The following is a 19,141-nucleotide window of genomic DNA, read 5'->3' on the forward strand; positions in this document are numbered from 1 at the left end:
GTTTAACCATCTTCATCAAGACCATCGTAAACTAGTAATATGAGATCTTGAACCACGTAGTACCACGAGTACTGACCTGTGTGGACTGGTTAGAGAGCTATTAATAGTTTAAATGAGAAAAAAGAGATCTAAAACTCATAGTAAAGTTTGAGTCCTGTTGTATTAGTTGTGAGCGCCGGTAATGCATATTCCTGTTAAAGAAGAAACATCTACACAAGCTCTGAGGTTCAAACCATTAACTGCTTTTGGACACAGATTCTTCAAATACTTTTAATATCACAAAACCCCACCTAATCTTCATCATTCTCTTAATTCTACCCTACTACATTGAGGACAAACACTTCACATACAGCCAATGATGATAAGCATTTGTGTTTCCCATTAACCTGTCAGTGGTCATAAAGTTCTGGCTGATCATTGTTCAATGTCGTATCAGCAGGGTTTCTGTGTTAAAAATCAGTTTACAAACTAAATCAGTGCATTGATATGCTTTTACTCAAACAAAAAATTTCTTAAAAAAATATTTACAGGCTACAGGAATGAAAGGGAGTTCTTTTAAGTAAGGCAAATTAAAACATACAATACACTGGTCTTTCTGAACCTCTGTTTTGTAGGTGATTGTCTTAATGAGCTTAGCATTGGTTCTCTTGTCACCCAAAAACACCTTATGATGAAATAATCGCTCCATTTCTTCTGGAGACGCTGTCAAAAGGCAAGCCCACTTCTCTGTCCATGTCCTCTGTTGATTCGTTGTGCAGAAGTTCATAGCTACTGTGAGACGCCATGCCGTTAGAGGTCGGAAAAGCCCTCTCCTCCTTTCTGATTGACACGGCTAAAGTTGACCAGCTAACGTTAACGTCTTTGAATGCGTGCAGCAAGAAAATGCCAACAATAATTGTAAGGAAGCCGCTCAGTGTCCCAATAACGTCATCTGTGCCCATGTGCTCCCATTCCTTGAACAAAATGGCAGAACAGGTGAGCACTGAAGTGGTAAAGAAGACATAGTAGATTGGCGTCACTATGGAGGTATTGAAAATGTCCAGAGCCTTGTTTAAATAGTTAATCTGAGTGCTAACACAAGCTATAAGTGACAGAAGGAGAAGCCAGGCCAGTGGCATTCGGATCACGTTTTTCCCTGCGATGGCTTCCTTGATGGCGATCCCCAGACCTTTAACACAGGACACTGAGAGAGAGCCAATAACGGAGCAGATGGTGATGTAGACCAGGATGTTGGTTTGACCGTGGCGTGGGCCCACCACAAAAATGAACACCAGAGCCACAATGATCACCAGAGTCGCAAAGAATACAAAACCTGCAGAAAAGGGAAAAAAAAAAAACAATAATCATTCAAAATCTTTTTTAATCACTTGACAAATTTGGTTGGCTGATTTCTTTTTAAGACAGAGAAATATCAAATTCACATTTTCAAAAGCACCCTAATTTTAATTAATAAAGACTTTTTTTTTACTATTTTAAAAGCATTGAACACATCAGTGACAGTGGTTTGTGTGCTCGTCCATCAACTCAAAGGTTGGTGAATGAATAATTACAGTCAATAAGAGTAATAGAAAAGGTACAATTCATTCTCATAAATGTATTAAAATAAAAAATACAGAATATAGATGTGACTGTGCACCTGGGTCGACCAGCTTGTAACTCATCTCCTCCAAGCTGTTGATCTCCTCCTCTTGGGGGGCGTGGATGACCATGGTGGTGGAGCCCAGGATGGAGAGCAGACAGCCCAGTTTCCCATGCAGGTTTAACCGCTCTGTCAGGAAGTACGAAGACAGCACCGCACTGCAACCAAACATGTACTGTCACTCTCCCCCGCCCATTACAAATACATCAGTGGTGAATATGTATGATGCAGGTTTCATTCATAATAATAACCTTAGATAAACTGTGAGGTAATGGTATTAATAACTGAATGCTTCATGAACTTCGAAGAATAATTTCAAACTTTGATTTACTTTCATTCTTCGGGGTAGTGCCAGTCAATTTGCAAAACAAACAAAAACACATTTTTTCCACAATGCAGTTGAACTAAATCTTATTTATTAAAGGCTCATTAAACCTTACTAAGCCTTCATCACTGGGACAATCTACTTTACAGCACTGCACCCAAACATAACCTACAACTCTTTTCCTTACCAATTAGAAACATGTGACTACCCAATTACTGGAGCACATTTGAGACTTCTCTCCCCACCTCTGCAATGAATAAATATTAGTTTACCTGACGAGCACACTCAGGGCCCCTAGTGGAGTGACTAGAGTTGCAGGGGCAAACGCATAAGCAGCAAAATTGGCTGCCTCCCCAGCTCCCACTGTGGATTTAAACACAAAGTAAACATTAGAGGTTACATTAGCAGGTTAAAAATGACATACACTTTGAGATGTGATGCAACACAGCAGGGAAGCACACACCCAGTGATTTGCAAGTAAAACCATGGCAGAGTTCAATACAGAAAACTAGACTTACTAGAGAGTAGCCCAGCCCACCAGAGCCATTCTTTCAAATAGGCATGGCCCCCCTGACCTGGAAACAAAAAATTTTCCAAATTATTTTTTATTTTAGTTAAAATTATTTAATTATTGTTCACATTTGAAAAAACAAACAAACAAAACATAAATGAATGCCATATTTTACATCTTGGGGCGACAATGACTCAGGGTAATGTAATCTAAATGGTTGGCAGATCAAATCCCACTCTACACACTTGTATCATCTACAGCAAAACACCTATAAGGTGACACATTAAATAAATTTGACTTTTAATAAAAAACAGCCTTTCAGACGAATGAATAAACAATTATAATAATTTAAAGTACACTTTTTAGAAAGTATGTGCTTCACAAATATCAGGTTTTCTAGCCTCTATGAAGCATTTGCAACAGCTGATGTTGACCTAGATTAACAAAATTTAAACTCTCATCATAAGACTTTTTGAACAACGAAACGCACCACCCACATCAACATAAATGAAATAATGAAAAACTACATAAAATGTAAAGCCCCTTTTAATAGCTTTGAGACTGTGGTGATCATATGTGAAAGAAGTTAATGATTAGTAAATTATACAAGTACTGAATGACAAGTACAAACAGTCGCTTGCTCGAAGAACCAGGTGAGCCAGAAAAGTGGGGAAGGTTTGTCTGGGTGTGCGACTGACAATTTCACTATCCTGAGTTTCACATTGCACAATAACCAACAAGGAGTGCTGCTACTGCTGCTGCCTATTTTAAGACATCCATTTAAGCCCAAAATTATTCATAGCCTGCCCCGGGATAGTGACCCAAAACACAGCTAAATTAGGGAGGAAATGGTTGGGAGGAATAGGAACAATAAACAACTGTATGAAACCAAAGTCCAGATATGAGCTATTTGATTATGAATTTGTGTGTTAAAGACCAGACAAAAACACGTGATAGCTGTGATAGAAAATTCACAATTTGGGTTGAACTTTTTAGTTTAGATATAAAAATAACCAAACAAATCTTTTCCCATTTATCCCATTTACAATTGTTACATGTACTGTCCAGTTCTGGTGTAGTCTCCGGAGCTTGAACGGTAGTAGTTTTCTGGATAAAGATTTTGCTTTTTAAAGTTTGGCAACATTTAACAACAAATGACGGTTACCATTCTGCATACAACTCTACTGACAACAACAATCACACAATCACAATCATCCAAGTGAGGAGGATGAAGAACATTGCCCAAGAACACAATGGAGTCACACTAACAACTTTGTAAATATCTCTACCAACTAACCACTACTGCAGTCATTTTAAACAGCTTTACACAAGCCCAGATAAGTTTAAGACAATTACAAAAAGGCCAAAGTAAATATTTAAAACCTTCTCCTTACTTTCCCAATTTTTCATTTAAACTAAATGAAATGATCATTACCTGCCCGCATGGAACCCTTTCTCGCCAGCCGCAGCAGTCCTTTCTTCTTTAAGATGAAACTGCCCCCAATGAAGATGCTGGAGCTGATGGCCAGCCCCAGGCCGATGTAGAAGTCGTACTTGCCCCTGTCCTGCCCCATGCTGAGAGTGCTGTTGGACTCAGTCACATTTACAGAGAGACACAGGGGCTGGAGCAGACCATATGAACAGTTATGACTGGTCCAGACACCTACAACAAGCCCACATAGGAATACATTACATAAAGAAATATTTTCAATATAGTCATTTTTGTTTAACATGTTTTGAGTGTGTGAAGTCAATAAATAATTCAACAAAAATACTTTCCCATGTTCAGTGTATTGTTTGTTAAAGTGTAACACGGATAACAGCTTTGATATTTCATCAATTTCTCAGCAGTCCTGTACAACTACTTGACATGTGGCTCACACAAAAAGCCAAATTTTATACATTAACTACATAATGAAATCAGGTGTGCTTTTTATTAATTGTCAGTCACTTGTTATTTTATATTATTATATATAATTCCCAAAGGGTCCATGTATTAGTTCTATTCACAAACTATATTATACATCTCAAAACATTGCATCTTAATGTTTAATTGTGTATCATTATAGGTACAATTTAAATAATATATTAGTATGATGGCATTATACAGATCACACACACAAAATATTTTGGACAAGTTCAAACCCGTAAAATTCATAACAACTGTCAAAAACTACAGTATACTATACCGATTTCTATTGTCAATATACATGTTGTTGAAAGAAAAAAATATTAAGCATGTTCGCAAATACAGACCAAAAACAAACAAAAAAAACCCAAAAAAACATGTAGATCAAATTAATAAATTTAAATAACCAAGAGACATACCATCTCCACAGTCGACTCTGCAAACCGGTGCCAGGGAGAAATTCATAACAGCAAAAGCTAATTATTGCGTACATTTATTCTAAAGAATGCTTCTATTCCCGTGCAAATACACAGCCTGCCACTGAGTCAAATGAAAGGCAGGGTGTTACGCTAAAGATATCTTAAGAAACTCGCCTCTAAAGTCATTGAGCGTGTATGTAAATACCTTTATTTCCAGCCTAAGGCATCCAGGAAGTAGCCATTTGAGTTAGTTTAACCTGGTCGCTAACCTGGCTGTTGCCGCTTTTTGACGATCTTCAAGTCGCAAAATACAAATTTTATGACATGTTTATGATCTTCCCTATGATTTATATGCTATTCCGATTAGTAAACAGGCTATATGAATTATTCCGTGGCGTCTCTGGTTAGACTATGGACATTTAAAGATGGATAGGTTGATGTCACGTCGTTAGCCACATTAGCTTAGCACGTGAGATAGCTAGCATTTAACAATAATTAGGTTCAGTATAGTTAAAGAAATAAAATGTACCTGGCCAGGGGCGTCCACGGAAAAAAGCAAGCTCTTAGCCTGCTTTCAAAAGAGGGCGATATCCATGAATCACATCACTAGATGATAATTTAATGTTGGTAGAACCGAGCAATGACACTTGACTGCCGCGGTGCGAAGCTCCCTCTTCCGCTCTGTGCTTCAGCGCCTCACGGTCTGACTGATGAACCACCACCACCACCGGAGTCTGAAGTCCAACAAACACGCACTAAAACACTCGCTTCCTGGTCAGCAGCACACAGTGACCATATAATGAGGAGCAATTCATTTATTCATGAAGTTTTGGATTACAAAGCAACTCTGCTTGAAGGCAGTGCCAAATGACACAAAGATGCATGCGCTGATGCACGTTTACAAAGTTGACCCTCAACATACAAGATAATAATAATGAATGTATGTTTTATTAGTTCTTTAAAAATATTACAGCACTATACTGGGAGCGGCAACGAGATCCTCACTGAAGAATGGTCCAATTCATAAGCAGAAATGCCCTCTGTGCTGCCTTTGTTATTAGAAAAAAGACTGAATTCCTACAGTGCGCCTTCTTCGGACAGTAAATTAATCAGAATATGGAGTAGACTTCACTAAAGGGTTATCACACAGAAAGGCTTGTTTTTGCTGATAGGATAATACAAATTAACAGGACCATAAGCAATCAAAATCGGTTTATCCATACTAGTAGTAAATAGCCTATAGGTTTTTCATTTTGCTGGAGAGCGAAAGTGTGTCCCAACAATCAATAATTTTTGGATCAGGCTATAGCCTATTATTATTATTTTCTACTCGATATAGGCCTAAAACAAGTGCATTTCCCAGGTCTGAGGTTAATTATCTCTTTCTCAGTCATAAATATCACGATTACTTCACACAAATATTAAAAAAAACCAAACATTTTGACAGTTTATTTATTTATTTATTTTTTTCAGAAAATGGCACTATGTAGGACCTATTACAATTTAATATATAGTACGGTATCACCAACATCGTTTCCATTAGACAAATAGCTCTTGGTAATCCTTAATAATTAACTAGCACAATAAATAAGTTAACGTGTTGCTGAAATGATACTTAGAGCAGCTGAAGAGCATGTGTGGCACCTCTAGCTAAAGGCAGTTTGAGTTATTTAATTTATTAAACCATTTCAGTGAACCAAAACAGTATGCTATTTTGCAAATGCAGGTCCCATGGATCACATTTCACTTTTAAGTAAATATTATGTAAACAAGGGGAATGTATCTGGTTACAATTGTTACACTGTTATAATCACTCTGAAAATAATGCAATTAAAATCACTAATCAAAGTATTTACAGGTTTATAAGGCTCTCTAAGAATTAAATAATAATGTCTGCAATTTTATGTTGTTTTTTATTTTATTTTGAATATCTCTTATTAAAATACATTTTTTTTTGCCAGAAATAGTGTCTCCTGTACTTGATAATGAAAAAAATAATACTTTGAGGGATTCACAAAGTAAGGTCTCAAAACTCAGCATTTATTGAGTGTAGAAGGTTAATCAAGGCACTTGATTTAGATTGCAATGACATGTACCGGAGTGCAACTGTGAATACAGGTGCATATTGAGTTTTGAATTAGAGGCCTAGATGAAGGCCAACGATCACAAGAAAAATTCAAATATCTTAAGAACAGTAAAAATATTATACAAGTTATTAAATTACACATATAACTGCAGTATATTATAATCTTGTTATAAAGTTTCTAGATGCCCTTTTCATTAGAATAGATAAAGATTAAAATCAGAATGCCTTTTGACTGTTGATTTTGCATTAGGGACATTTTTCAGATGTGCTGATACTGACATGGGGTTTCTGTTCATTGCCATATGTGCCTGTATCTGCTTGGTCTAAATTTCAAGTATGAGAGGAATGACGTTTGGAACAAAATACACTGTGGTTGTGAATATTTTAGTCTGTCTTTTTCCTCTGTGGCTTTGACTTCCAGGTAAGCTCTGCCTCTTGGGAAATGCGTAGCAAAGCCACTCCAGCGCACACCGTTGAAAAGCCACAAACCAGAGCTAGACTGTCGCTTATAGTCAATGCTGTCCATTCTTTAAAAAGTATAGCCGATGCTACAATAACAGTAGATGTAAACGCCACATAATAAATAGCTTCAAACATGTTAGAGTTGAATACCTCTAAGGCCTTATTGATAAAGAAAAACTGGGTGAGGATACTAACCACCAACGTAGAAAGCAAAAATACAAAAATAGTCAGAGCCCTCCTACTATAAGGACCTGCACTGAAAGCTTCTTGTGTGACCAAGCCAAGTCCTTTACTGCAGGGGACAGTGAAGCTGCCAAACAATGAGCAGATAGAGATGTAGACCATGATGTTGGAAGAGCCAAGGACTGGAGAGATCCAAAAAATAAGGACCAATAAAGCCAGGACAACCAGCAAGGCATAGAGGATGAATACTGTGGGAGGAAACGTAATTTAATTAGATGTCCTCATTTCTTTGTGTTCGCTGATTTTTGCTCAATTATGGCAAAAATTATCATCACAATTATTTGGCTCATGATTTAAAGAGCTATAATAATTCATTAGTTTGTAGCTTTTGTCACATCTCTAGGCAAAGTGGAGTAAGTTTATGTCAAGTAACTCTGATACTGGTGGTTTGATTCTCTCTATTCACACTGCTGTTGCTCTGTGGACAAGACAGTTTACCCAAGTTGCACGTGTGCAAATGTGGTAGATTGTGTGGTCTACTGGAGCAGCCTGTAAAGTACTATAACCTAAAAGCTCTCTACAAACTAGGGTAAAATGCGAATGAAATGACAAATATAAAGCACATTGAGAAGTTTATAAAGAACAGTATAATTGTAAAACTCTATTAATGTTGGTGCTAAACATGTTATCAACTCAACAGAGATGTCTGAAAATGGTTAATTATTAAATAGTTGGATTGACAAGGATTTCATTTGACATAAACCTTGCAAATGTTAAGGTGAATAGGACTTTCACCTGGGTCAGATAACCTGTCCTCCAGCTCCAGTCTCGAAGTCACAGTTTCTGCTTTAGGTGAGTGAATGATCAGCACCACAGCTCCACTGCAGCACAGCACACAGCCGAGCTTCCCCAAAATATTCAAATGCTCTTTTAGGATCCAGGAAGCCAACACCGACCTGTAAAACACACCAGAGATGAAGATTCCTATAGAACTTCAATTTACATATTCAGATTAGAACACATGTTTTGAACCTACCCAAACAACACTCCAAGTGCTCCCAGTGGTGTAACAATGACTGCTGGAGCAACGTTGTAAGCTATGAAGTTACCAATCTGACCAATAATCACTGCAACACATCATTATTCATGCATTATAATTGCCATTGCTATATGAATGCAGTTTTTTGAAAAATAATTTAACAATATGTAATTTTAGCTGCTCCACCATCTGTATTATTTAATATTATTGACCTATAGAATGAATGTTGTGATTGAGAATTTCAATGTGTTTAATCGTCGGTAGATGTCGCTTTACTCACTGGCCAACGTGCCACTCCACCACACTGCATCCCTGAGGTACGAGCCTCCTGAGTACACACAACACTATTAGTACAACAGTACTCGCAGTACCACGTGTACATGCCTTAAACCCTTAAAATGTTTGGATGGTTCTGGTCACAGTAGAATACCTTTTTCACGAGAGCGTAAAATCCCTTTTTTCTGAAGCACGAAAGTTGAACCATTGATGAAACTCGATACTATTGTTATTATTATTCCAACCACTGGAATGGGCACGTCGTTTATGTCTGAGTCACGCATTTGCCCGGTTCTTTCGCCCAAAATGAGAAAAGTCTACAGTCCACACACAGAAGCCCTATGTTGGACTGAAAGGGAAGTGCTACACTGCGCATGCGTGACTACAGCCCTAAACGACATAATTTTTGCTTTTCATATAATCTGTACCTGAACACCCCAAATCGTTCACTTTTTGTTGTCATATTTCCTTTAAGAAAGACTTATTTTTCTGTAAATATAATTAGTATATTATTCTTAATAATGGCTTATACAAGCTATGCAAAATAATACTTATTTATGCAAGTGTAAAAGTGAAATAGGTCTAGTCGGATTTAGTTTTGGTATATCTTATTGTGTTTTTTGAAGTAGTAGTTTAGTTTAGTATGTACTCCTTTAGTGTGTGCTCCTACTTTCGTTCCTGGTGGGATGGGGCCTGTGTTTGTATATTCCCTCTATGTGTGCAGGTAGATATTCTTTTTTCTTTAACACTGTTGCGTTTGTCTCATCTTGCTCCAAGGACTTCTCTGAGAAATTGATTCCAATTCAGTGGGACTGCCAAGACTAAAAAAATAAAATAATTGCATCACCTTCAGAAAAACATAGCCTAAGAATAACTTTTAAAACAAGCCACCATTAAATTTTCTATTTGTCAGTAATGTTTAGTTTAATCTTTGGGCTTGTTCAGACAAATACTTTAAAGCCTACTAAATAGTCAATTACTGCCTTTTTTTGATCTTGTAGCAGTCCAAGGAGTGATTACACTATGTGTGTATGTAGATAATACAAGACTCAAAAACTGAAAAATATTATACAAATCTGGGATAACCTAATGGGAAACTGACTACTACTTGGCTATTACTGTGCAAGCCTATTACTGATGTTCTAATAAGGTGCTTTTTCGTTATCCCTTAGTTATAGGCTTTTTCTTCTTCACAGTTATCTATAATACTAAACCACCATTCATTTCAATAGTTCTCCATACATCTCACGTTTCTACATTTGTCGGAGCATGAAACATTAACCTAAAACAGATGGTTCTCGCCCACTGTGCATTTCACAAACAAGACAAAGAGCTGGTAATAACAGGACAGATCACTGCCCATATTCACACAGTCTTCACTAATAAAGCTCACAGTAGATAATCTACATATTCATGTATTTGTATTATTAGTTAAATACCAACTGAGCACTTCTGCACACCGCTCAGTCCAGACACACAATGAGATCATCCTTAAATAGAGTGGCACACACTGCCCTCTGGTGGACAGCAGTGTCCACTGCCACACGACCCCGCCCCTCCTCGTCCCGCCCCTGTAGCCCCGCCTCCCTTACAGAGAGAGCGCTGGGTTTGTTAAACTTGACAGTCCGAGCGAGCGGAGCGCCGAGTGCAGCTTACTGTATTTATTCAGGCTCTGCGCTGTAAACTCTTTATCAGCGGGTTATAGTGATACAAATTCATCGCGGCTCATCCTCTAGCGAACACTACGCAATGTATTTCCATGTCCCGTGCCCTGTGCGCGATCTGCCAATCACATCCATTATGAGCGTCTTGTTAATGCAGCAAAGCAGCTGAGGGGACGAGAATAGCATAAGCAGAGAGCGCAGGTAATTATGACATTTTTATTACGTTTTACTTTGGGCTGCATTAGCTGTGGACTTAGGTTTTGTGTCACGTCCCCAAAACCTGTTCCATCTTCAGAGGCAGGGAGGTTTAGCTTTAGCTCTGAGCTAATATGTTGGATGAGTATTAGCTGTTTAGGGACCAGTTAGCGCTAGCTCAGAGCTAATGAACATTACCTGGTTTATTGCCAATGTTTGTAAAGATGCTCCGTCAGTGTTTGATGCTTTTCCATTTGACTTTCCTGTTTTCATGTTATTATACATTAAAAGCAATGGCATTAGTCTGCATGGACAAAATGTGCCCTTGTTAGCTACTGATGCTACCATAATTTGTGCTTAGTTGTATTGGTAGTTTTGGTGCTGATGTTTCGGGTATGGACGTTTTGTTTGTCTTGTTTCATTTGACCCTTGCCTATATAATAACATGCATGTATTACCGTGTTCTGTCGTGTCGATTATTATGATATAGTCAAGGTTATTTGAACTGTTAACACTGATAATCACCTTCTCGTTTGGCGTCATCTTTGAGCTGAAATGTTATCACTGGTGCCATCAAATCTGTAATGACAGCTCAATTACAGAGGTGGTGAAAATATGTCTCATGTGCAATTCATTTAAGGACGTGTCATTCATAATCACACTAGAACAGAATCTATATGTAACATATGTTACTTTAACCTCTTTTAGTGTAAAGTATCTATTTGCTGTGTTGTTGAGTCTGTCTTTATTGGCATATTCATTATTTACGTTGTTATAACTATTCCTTGTATTTTGCAGGTTGGCTGCGCCTGCAGCCAGGAGGGAGGATGCCGTCTCCATCGTTTTCCCTCGATGCTCAGCTGAGGTTTCATGACAAATGGCTAAAGATAGACTTACAGGTCAGTATCAAATGTCCTTAATGTCCCTACTTTAGACATTATTTACTTTACTTTTATTGTTCTGAAGCATGTTGTTGTTGTTGTTTGGATAGTAGTGAGAGTCAGGTGATCGTAACTCCACCCATGTGTGGACCCTGTTGTCCTTAGGCATGTTTTTCACATTTAAACAAAGTCAGTGTCTAGTCTTGTGGTGCTCCTGATCTAGGTACTGTATGCAACCTCAACCCCTGTCAGGATGTCAAGTTCCCATATTTGGCTGCATGTGCATAGGCAACTGAGCTATTTGTACTAGTGCAACAAGCATCAGCATTTTACAAATGTATCACAATGTTATTAACAGTATTGCAATCTGAAATTGTATCCTTATAATGTTTTGACAGCGAGCGTTCTCTCCAGAGGGACTAAGTGAGATGTGGAATGAAATGGTCAAAGATGAAGAAATATCATTCAGTGGAGAAGAATCAGCTCATCCAGGTGCTTAATGAAATGCAAATTTTTCAGTCAGTCAGCAGCTGCTTTACTGTACAATTTTGACTACCAGTTTGGTATAAGACATTTATGTTTGTCTGTGTATTTCAGAGGATTGTACAGACTGCTTTGGAACACAGAAAAAAGATGAGCCAAATGATAAGGAGAAGAAGGAGGAGGAAGACTCTCCTACTTCAGTCCATCACTCCATCATCGAGACCTGGGATTGGGGACGGCAGCCTGGTGAGTCTGAAAAAATTGACAACAATGTAATGTCCATCCATCCATCCATTTTCTTCCGCTTATCCGGGGCCGGGTCGCTGGGGCAGCAGTCTAAGCAGGGACTCCCAGACTTCCTTCACCCCAGACACGTCCTCCAGCTCCTCCGGGGGAACAATGTAATGTGTGATATGAAATACTGTCATACAGTCATTAAACTTTAATATTTAAGGATATTTTGGATATATCAAAGTTGTAACCTAATACTTGAGTTGTTTTAATTGAAACCGTCTCACATTCAGATTATCAGATTATTCTGATATATTTGGATTATAATATATTTATAAAATTTAAACAAGGTCTCAACCTGGACTATCCCAGGGAAAGTTCTTGGATAAGGAATAATTACAATAATTATAATTTTGTCTATAATTTTGTTTAGTTTTCTCTATTAGAAATAGTCTAACATATTAGAACCATTTGTTGTAGAACTTCTATGATCTTGTATTGAATGTTCCTCTTTACGTTACACAGCATTGAATCTATTCCTGACAGCTGACACTCTCAACACTTAAATGTTGAGTGGATACGCTGATCCTCTGGTTTCGACACATGTTCCAGTTTGTGTTTTGCATCTTGTCCTCGAGTGTTTGTGATGGGGCATGTTTTTCTGGCACGTGTGGTGTGGAAAGCGTCTGTAGGTCAAGGTGGTTATTTTTACCTCTGGGGGAGTAAGCCTGTATAGGTGTCATAATGTGGTTCCAGTGGGAGGCAGGAGAAGCACTCAAGCTTATGTTTACCACAGGGACTGGGTGGGACAGGGGTATGGTGCAGAGAGATAAGAGTTTGGCACAAAACTAATGATAGGACTGTACATTAAATCACAATTTAGTAAGTAGTGGTAGGGCTGCAGCACACAGAGTACTGGTGGCTTTTTTGGTGGTAATTCTTTAGTTCTTTCTTTATTTGTTTTAGTTAGAACCTATAGAATTTGGTTATCCATTGAAGTTGGGACTTGTCCTGATTCAGACCTAATTTACATCCAATTTAGTATCAGTCAGGCCAAATTGTTTATGGGGTGTTAATTTAAATTGGTGCTAATACTGAAGAATTCATGCATATTTACTGATGTTTTTTCTAAGCTGTCTTGTTGCTTTATCCATGTACTGTTCCCATTGTTTTGAGCATCAGATATGTCTTTTCAAACTGACTAGTGAGTTCAAATGAAAATATAAATGAAATCATAAGTTAAGGCTTATTATCATTTTAAGGTTATTGTGATTTTCTAAAATTATACAGCTTCGTACTACTTAGTCTTTTTATGCTTTTTGAAGCTGGAAAATGACAGTGTAGGGAATACAGTGAGTGAAACCGGAGCCGGTCTCTGAAGTTCAAACAGCACACTTCCTGCTCATTCAGAGCTCATGTTAAACTAAGCAGATACACCCTGCACACTGAGCACAGTGAGGGCTGTAGCACTGAAGCATCTTCTGGCCTCACTATCAATTAGGTTTTTATTTCCATATTGTGGCTTATTGTAGTGTGACAGAATGTTTTCTGTGCTACTATTTTAAGTCCTATTTTTACTGCTGGATTCTTTTGAATATTCTTTATTTATTCTGAATTAGTATAAACTTTGTACACTTTATATATCATTTTGTATTGCTTTGAATAGATAACTAATAGGTACATTCATCTGCTTCTTCCCAAGCATAGAGCACAATATGGACATTAACTGTATTTATATTGTAAGGAATTAGATCACTGTTTGATTTATCATATTGTTCAGCCCTAAATAAATGATACCCACTTACTAAGCAAGACTTGAATCTCTTTCCACTATTCTTGGAAAACAATGGAACCAAAAGAACCAATGTACCTAAGTGTGGAAAAAAATACATTTTGAGCTGTATAATAAATTATAAAGTTGAAAATTTCAGCATCAAAAACCTGGACTGAACCTTCATTTATCATGTGTAATGTATGGGGCAGGTCTGACTTGGGTCTGACAGCCACACACAGCTGACTGTATATTTGTGTATATACAACCCAGCCCTGTGTGGCTTATAAAGATTAAGTGGATTTCAGAGATGCTATTTTCACATATTTTTAAGCCACAGAGTTTATATAATCTACACTAAAGTAAAACAAAAATGTCTTATTTAAGACACCTATTTTGATTAAAAGATTAAATCTGTGGTTTTAGACATTTCAACATCTGCAGTAGGTGGTAGTGATGGCACTCAAATATTTTGTGTTTTTTTACCCCACGTTTTGCAGTGTTTTAATAGTTTTCCCATTACAGACAATACTTATTCTATTTTCAGTATTCTCACAATTAGCTCATCTTATCAAATAATATATTGTATAATAAATATTTGACAATAAACTGTTGGTTCAGCACCTTTAATAGTTCACTTGTTTTGACTTGTATTGTTTATAGTTGTTCTTGTTTTCTTGTTTCCCAGATGAGACGGAGTTGAAGGATTGTCTGATGGTGCTTGTGGACGACCAGCAGAAGCTTTCGGCGCAGATGGCCAAAAGCACTCTGTCGGCTCAGCGGCTCCGACAGCGGCTGGTCATCCTGGAACGCTACCTCATCTCTCTGAGCCACAGCATGATGGAAGAGAAGTATAAGGTCCGCTGGAAAACACCCCCCAACCCGCCCCTGCCCGCTGCAGACAACAAGAGGTACAGTTACAATGTGGTCTGAACTGACATGGGGTAATTGTTCTTGGAGTAAGCCTGTAGGTTCTAAGAGGAAATGAAGCCAGCAGTCCATGTGACGTCTAATCTCTTAATGCTCACCAGGACATATTTCTATTAAATAAACGAGATGCAAACATAAGGTTTGAACAGTTTGACTCATGGTAAATTGGCATGGGATTATGAAATGTTGTTATTTCTAAGTAAATTTTACAACACAGACATAGACATGTCATTTATGTTTTCATACATAATAACCTCAAAGGTTTAAAATTACTGATCCACACTATTGAAAATTTTGTTCATTGGAGATTAAACAAAATTATTGATAATTTTGCCAATTGGTTATTCTTTTTCTTAAAACTACTCAACATATTAAACAATTATAAATGGCAGGTATACACAATGTACACAAATGCACACAGTGGGGATTAATTATTTACTGTTATAGCTGACCTTTGTTTATTGTTGCCCTCTTATTTTGATGGACAAATCTTAAATTAACCCCACATATCTGTATTTCTCTCTCGGTTTTCCAGCCCTCGTCCGGCCAGTAAAGGAGTTGAAGGACTGGCCCGAGTGGGGTCCCGCGCAGCTCTGTCTTTTGCGTTTGCATTCCTGCGTCGGGCTTGGAGATCGGGTGAGTCTGGGACACTTCACTGTTCATTGCTGTCATGTACAGTTATACTTTCACTGACAGTTGCTGCATTACATAATCAAAAACATAGTAAACAATGTGTCGCAATGTGGTGACTTTGTCTTAATAGGCCAAAGACAAATTGAGACAAGTTATAGGACAGGTTAAGCTAGTTTTCGATATCCATCTAAAAAGCAGTATCAGATTTTTTTTTTTTAATTTTGAAGTTCATCAGACATTTGCTCTAAATGGTCCAACCACTGCACCAAAAGTATTTATTATAAAGGATTAGTGACTTTATAATACCCCAGTCTGGAAGATAATACAGAAAAATGTTGTTCTTTTTACTTTTTATCAACTCTTTTTGCCGCCCACCTCCAATTCTGCAACTATTTTACAGAGCAGGTTAAACTTGTTTTCCAGACCCTTGTGAAATTATAGCATTGACTCTTCTCCTTTTCACAAACAAACATATAATGTTTGTACTTGTTGTTTTAGTGGTCCCCAACAGTAATATAGGCCATTCGGATACAGGCATCTGACTATTGCATAACTGTTTCACATGCTTGCCCAATAAACCTCGTGGCTATAATGTTTGTTGACCACTATTCTTAATTTAGCATTATGTCTATATTGGGTGTATGGAAATAAAAATATTCTTTGCTTGGTTTCAATTTCAAGTTGGGAGATTTTTTTAAAACTGTAAAAAAAAACCTGTAAATTTTGATGTAACATAACGTTAGACAAAAAACATTAGAAATTAGATGATGGGAAAGAAGTATTTTGAGCATTTCTGTCCTGTCTTTGTTTTTTCTCTTGACATTTTTATTTAACATCTAATTTAAATGCTAATCAATCTTAAGACTAGTAATGCTTTAGCTTTGGTTTGGACATCTGTTTTCTCTTCAGAGCTCCTTTTTTTGTTTAGCAGAATGGAGATCATTGATTTGAATGGCCAAGGTTAAGTAAGTTATTAATATTAATGTATACAAGTGAATTTAAATAAATGGGCGTATTTGCTTTGGGTTAGACATAGTGGAAAGATTCACAGTTAATTTGTGATTTCGTGTATAATTACCATTTTTATTTGAGGTCTAAAAGTTACCACAATATGGCGGTTCGTTCAGTGAACAAATAAATCAAGGAATTGTCAGATTTCAGTACAGGGAGTGAAGGTTTTGAGTAAGGATTTTAATTTGATTGTGGATTTAATCAAAACTGATAAGTTAGCAGTGAAAGTGGCGAAGGCTGTGAAACCTTGTTTGTAGACAGTGGTATGTTAGAGCTCTCTAGAGTCTGGGCTGAACAAAGCTCTATCCCTGTAGCCTCCTGTAACATGATCAGACACACACAGTTAAGCCTCATATACAACAGAAATGCACTTCCAGGAACACTCTGAGAGCAAGGGTCTGTTCTTTCACTGCCCACAGGCTCAATAAATACAATCGTCCAAAACTGTAACGCATTCTTTAGTTGCATTTAGGTTAGTGAAATAAAATGACAATCAATGACTTCTGTGTTCTCACAAAAAAGCTACCTCTGTAACATTTCTTCCATCTTGCCAAAAAGTATTTTAAAAATTATCCCTTCCAACCATTTTTTTCAGTTCTCTGAAGAGAATAATACAAATGGGATTAATAAATAAATTCATTAATTAATGTACTTTTAAATAGAAATAATCTAATCACAAAAATAAAAAGCATAAAAGCACAATAACAGATTCACACATTTTTGCACTGTTGGGCTGTGTAGATAATGCATTTGCTGATTATTTGAAGCCTTTCCTCAAAACAGTCCTCTAACAACAACATTAACCCTTCTGTGACACCAGTGATCATGACTATACTTTGTTTATTACTGCATGTTTACTCTGACTAAAGCTGTAACAATATCATATCTGTTGGAATGATAAGACAATACAACATTGCAATATTATGGTAAATCTTTTACTACTGTAAAACATTCAGACTAGATGAGTGTTTAAGAGGAGTCATTTCACCATGTTGGCTTTACTCAGAAATTTAGCACAAGATTATAGTCTATGTAGAGTGCAGTGTACTCGGATGAAAAAGTCCTCTTTAAGTTTTGTGTTTGTGTGCATTTTGCTGCAGGGGATGATGCAGACCTGTGCAGTGAGCTGCTGCAGGAATCTCTGGACGCACTCCGGGCTCTTCCTGAAGCCACTCTGTTCGACGAAGGCACTGTCTCCTCTGTTTGGCTTGAAGTGGTGGAGCGAGCCACCAAGTTTCTAAGGTACATTTTCACTTCACTTTCCTATTTTCAGTGATTTGAACCTGGTGAAATAAACCAAGAGGGACTAAAATTGCCACAGTTAAACTAGCTCTAATGCATAATTGCTGTATATACTGACAGATTCTGAGGAATAGGTGTCCATTGTGAAAAACTATATTTGAATTTCATAAACTTTTCCAGTGATGTCCACGGTAATGCCAGTACAAAGGGCAACATCCCCCTCCAGGACCAGCACCTTGCCCTGGCCATCCTGTTGGAGCTGGCTGTGCAGAGAGGGACACTGAGGTAACCACATTATTACTACTGTATCTCAGTGTTGTGCATGAACGAGTTCAAAAGAACGCGTTCATTGAACACGTTCATTTTTCAGTGAACTTTGAACTGAACGCAACACTTTTGTAAATCAAGAACTTGAACGTGAATTTGTTCAAATTATGTGTGATGAACGACGTACGTCACTGTTGGGGTTCAGTTAAACGTCGGAATTTGTTTTCACCTGACGAGTGACGATCTGCTCGCACTTCACCTCGCGAAACCACAGCCGCGTGTCCACGCGAAGGCGACTCCACCGGCAGCTTTAGCGGAACGTACGGGCTCTTGTGTCTCTCAATGGGAAAGTCAATCAAACTTGACTGGGCGCGTTTAGCTGCTTGTATTTACCTTCTGTACAGGCTGACCACGGCAAACGCAAGGATTTCAAAAGTAAATTTCAAAGCACTAATTAAAAGTGTATGTGGATCTGGGCTCTTTCACATGATACACAACTGCCCAGGGAGCACAATGTGCTGATGGTAAATGCACAAATACAACAATAGATACATGCTCTCTGTGGATTTTGACGGGGACGCTCGCGTAGAGCGTCAAAAAATAGGTTGGATCCTATTTTCTGAAATCTACACGCACAGGACGCGCGTGTATTATTTTACTTGGTACATATGTCAGTAACGCGCGTCACAGTGCTTTTTTAACCTGGATTGAAATGGTGGGTTTTTCGTTTTTCTTCATACAAATTTGCTAAAATCACCGCGATATCAGCAGCGGTGAAACGCCGGAGGTGCGCCCGCGTAGACCGTGATCCTGAGCGAAAGGACCGACGCAGAAGTCTGCGCTCCACCGAACTAAACGCAGCTGACGCCCGAGCGCACTCGGGGTTCTCTCAGGGGCGGTCCTAGATTCCAAGTTCTAGTCCAGGATTAGTCCTGGTTTAGTCTTGGTTTAGTCCTGGTTTAGTCCTGGTTCAGTTCTGGTTTA

At 38.0% G+C, this 19,141-nt stretch overlaps 3 protein-coding genes across 4 annotated transcripts in view; 1 reads left to right on the forward strand and 2 right to left on the reverse strand.

Moving 5' to 3' along the window:
• Positions 1-256: 256 nt before the first annotated feature.
• On the reverse strand, positions 257-5,560 carry nipa2 (NIPA magnesium transporter 2). Of its 2 annotated transcripts, none has more exons than XM_020918848.2 (6): positions 5,333-5,560; positions 3,911-4,138; positions 2,483-2,539; positions 2,237-2,327; positions 1,637-1,797; positions 257-1,312 (listed from the first exon to the last, which is right to left on the reverse strand). In XM_020918848.2, the coding sequence occupies exons 2-6, from the start codon at positions 4,047-4,049 to the stop codon at positions 666-668; spliced, it is 1,095 nt and encodes a 364-aa protein (XP_020774507.1). In that variant the 5' UTR covers positions 4,050-4,138; positions 5,333-5,560; the 3' UTR covers positions 257-665. The 2 variants fall into 2 exon arrangements, with proteins under 2 accessions (XP_020774507.1, XP_020774508.2); XM_020918849.2 differs by lacking the exon at positions 5,333-5,560 and adding an exon at positions 4,804-5,307.
• A 726-nt stretch (positions 5,561-6,286) lies between these two features.
• nipa1 (NIPA magnesium transporter 1) lies at positions 6,287-9,204 on the reverse strand. The gene is made up of 5 exons (XM_020918900.2): positions 9,004-9,204; positions 8,854-8,901; positions 8,571-8,661; positions 8,330-8,490; positions 6,287-7,782 (listed from the first exon to the last, which is right to left on the reverse strand). The coding sequence occupies exons 1-5, from the start codon at positions 9,131-9,133 to the stop codon at positions 7,274-7,276; spliced, it is 939 nt and encodes a 312-aa protein (XP_020774559.1). The 5' UTR covers positions 9,134-9,204; the 3' UTR covers positions 6,287-7,273.
• Positions 9,205-10,524: 1,320 nt separating this feature from the next.
• herc2 (HECT and RLD domain containing E3 ubiquitin protein ligase 2) overlaps positions 10,525-19,141 on the forward strand; it is a 40,154-nt gene continuing 31,537 nt past the window's right edge. Inside the window, 8 exon segments of the mRNA XM_055164434.1 lie at positions 10,525-10,714; positions 11,507-11,607; positions 11,988-12,081; positions 12,187-12,318; positions 14,763-14,985; positions 15,540-15,640; positions 17,749-17,890; positions 18,071-18,175. Coding sequence (XP_055020409.1) covers positions 11,536-11,607; positions 11,988-12,081; positions 12,187-12,318; positions 14,763-14,985; positions 15,540-15,640; positions 17,749-17,890; positions 18,071-18,175 — 869 coding nt within the window. The 5' untranslated portion in view covers positions 10,525-10,714; positions 11,507-11,535.

Source organism: Boleophthalmus pectinirostris, unplaced genomic scaffold (assembly GCF_026225935.1).
Source record: "Boleophthalmus pectinirostris isolate CB_2022bp ecotype Guang Dong unplaced genomic scaffold, ASM2622593v1 HiC_scaffold_7, whole genome shotgun sequence".
Lineage (NCBI taxonomy): Eukaryota > Metazoa > Chordata > Actinopteri > Gobiiformes > Gobiidae > Boleophthalmus > Boleophthalmus pectinirostris.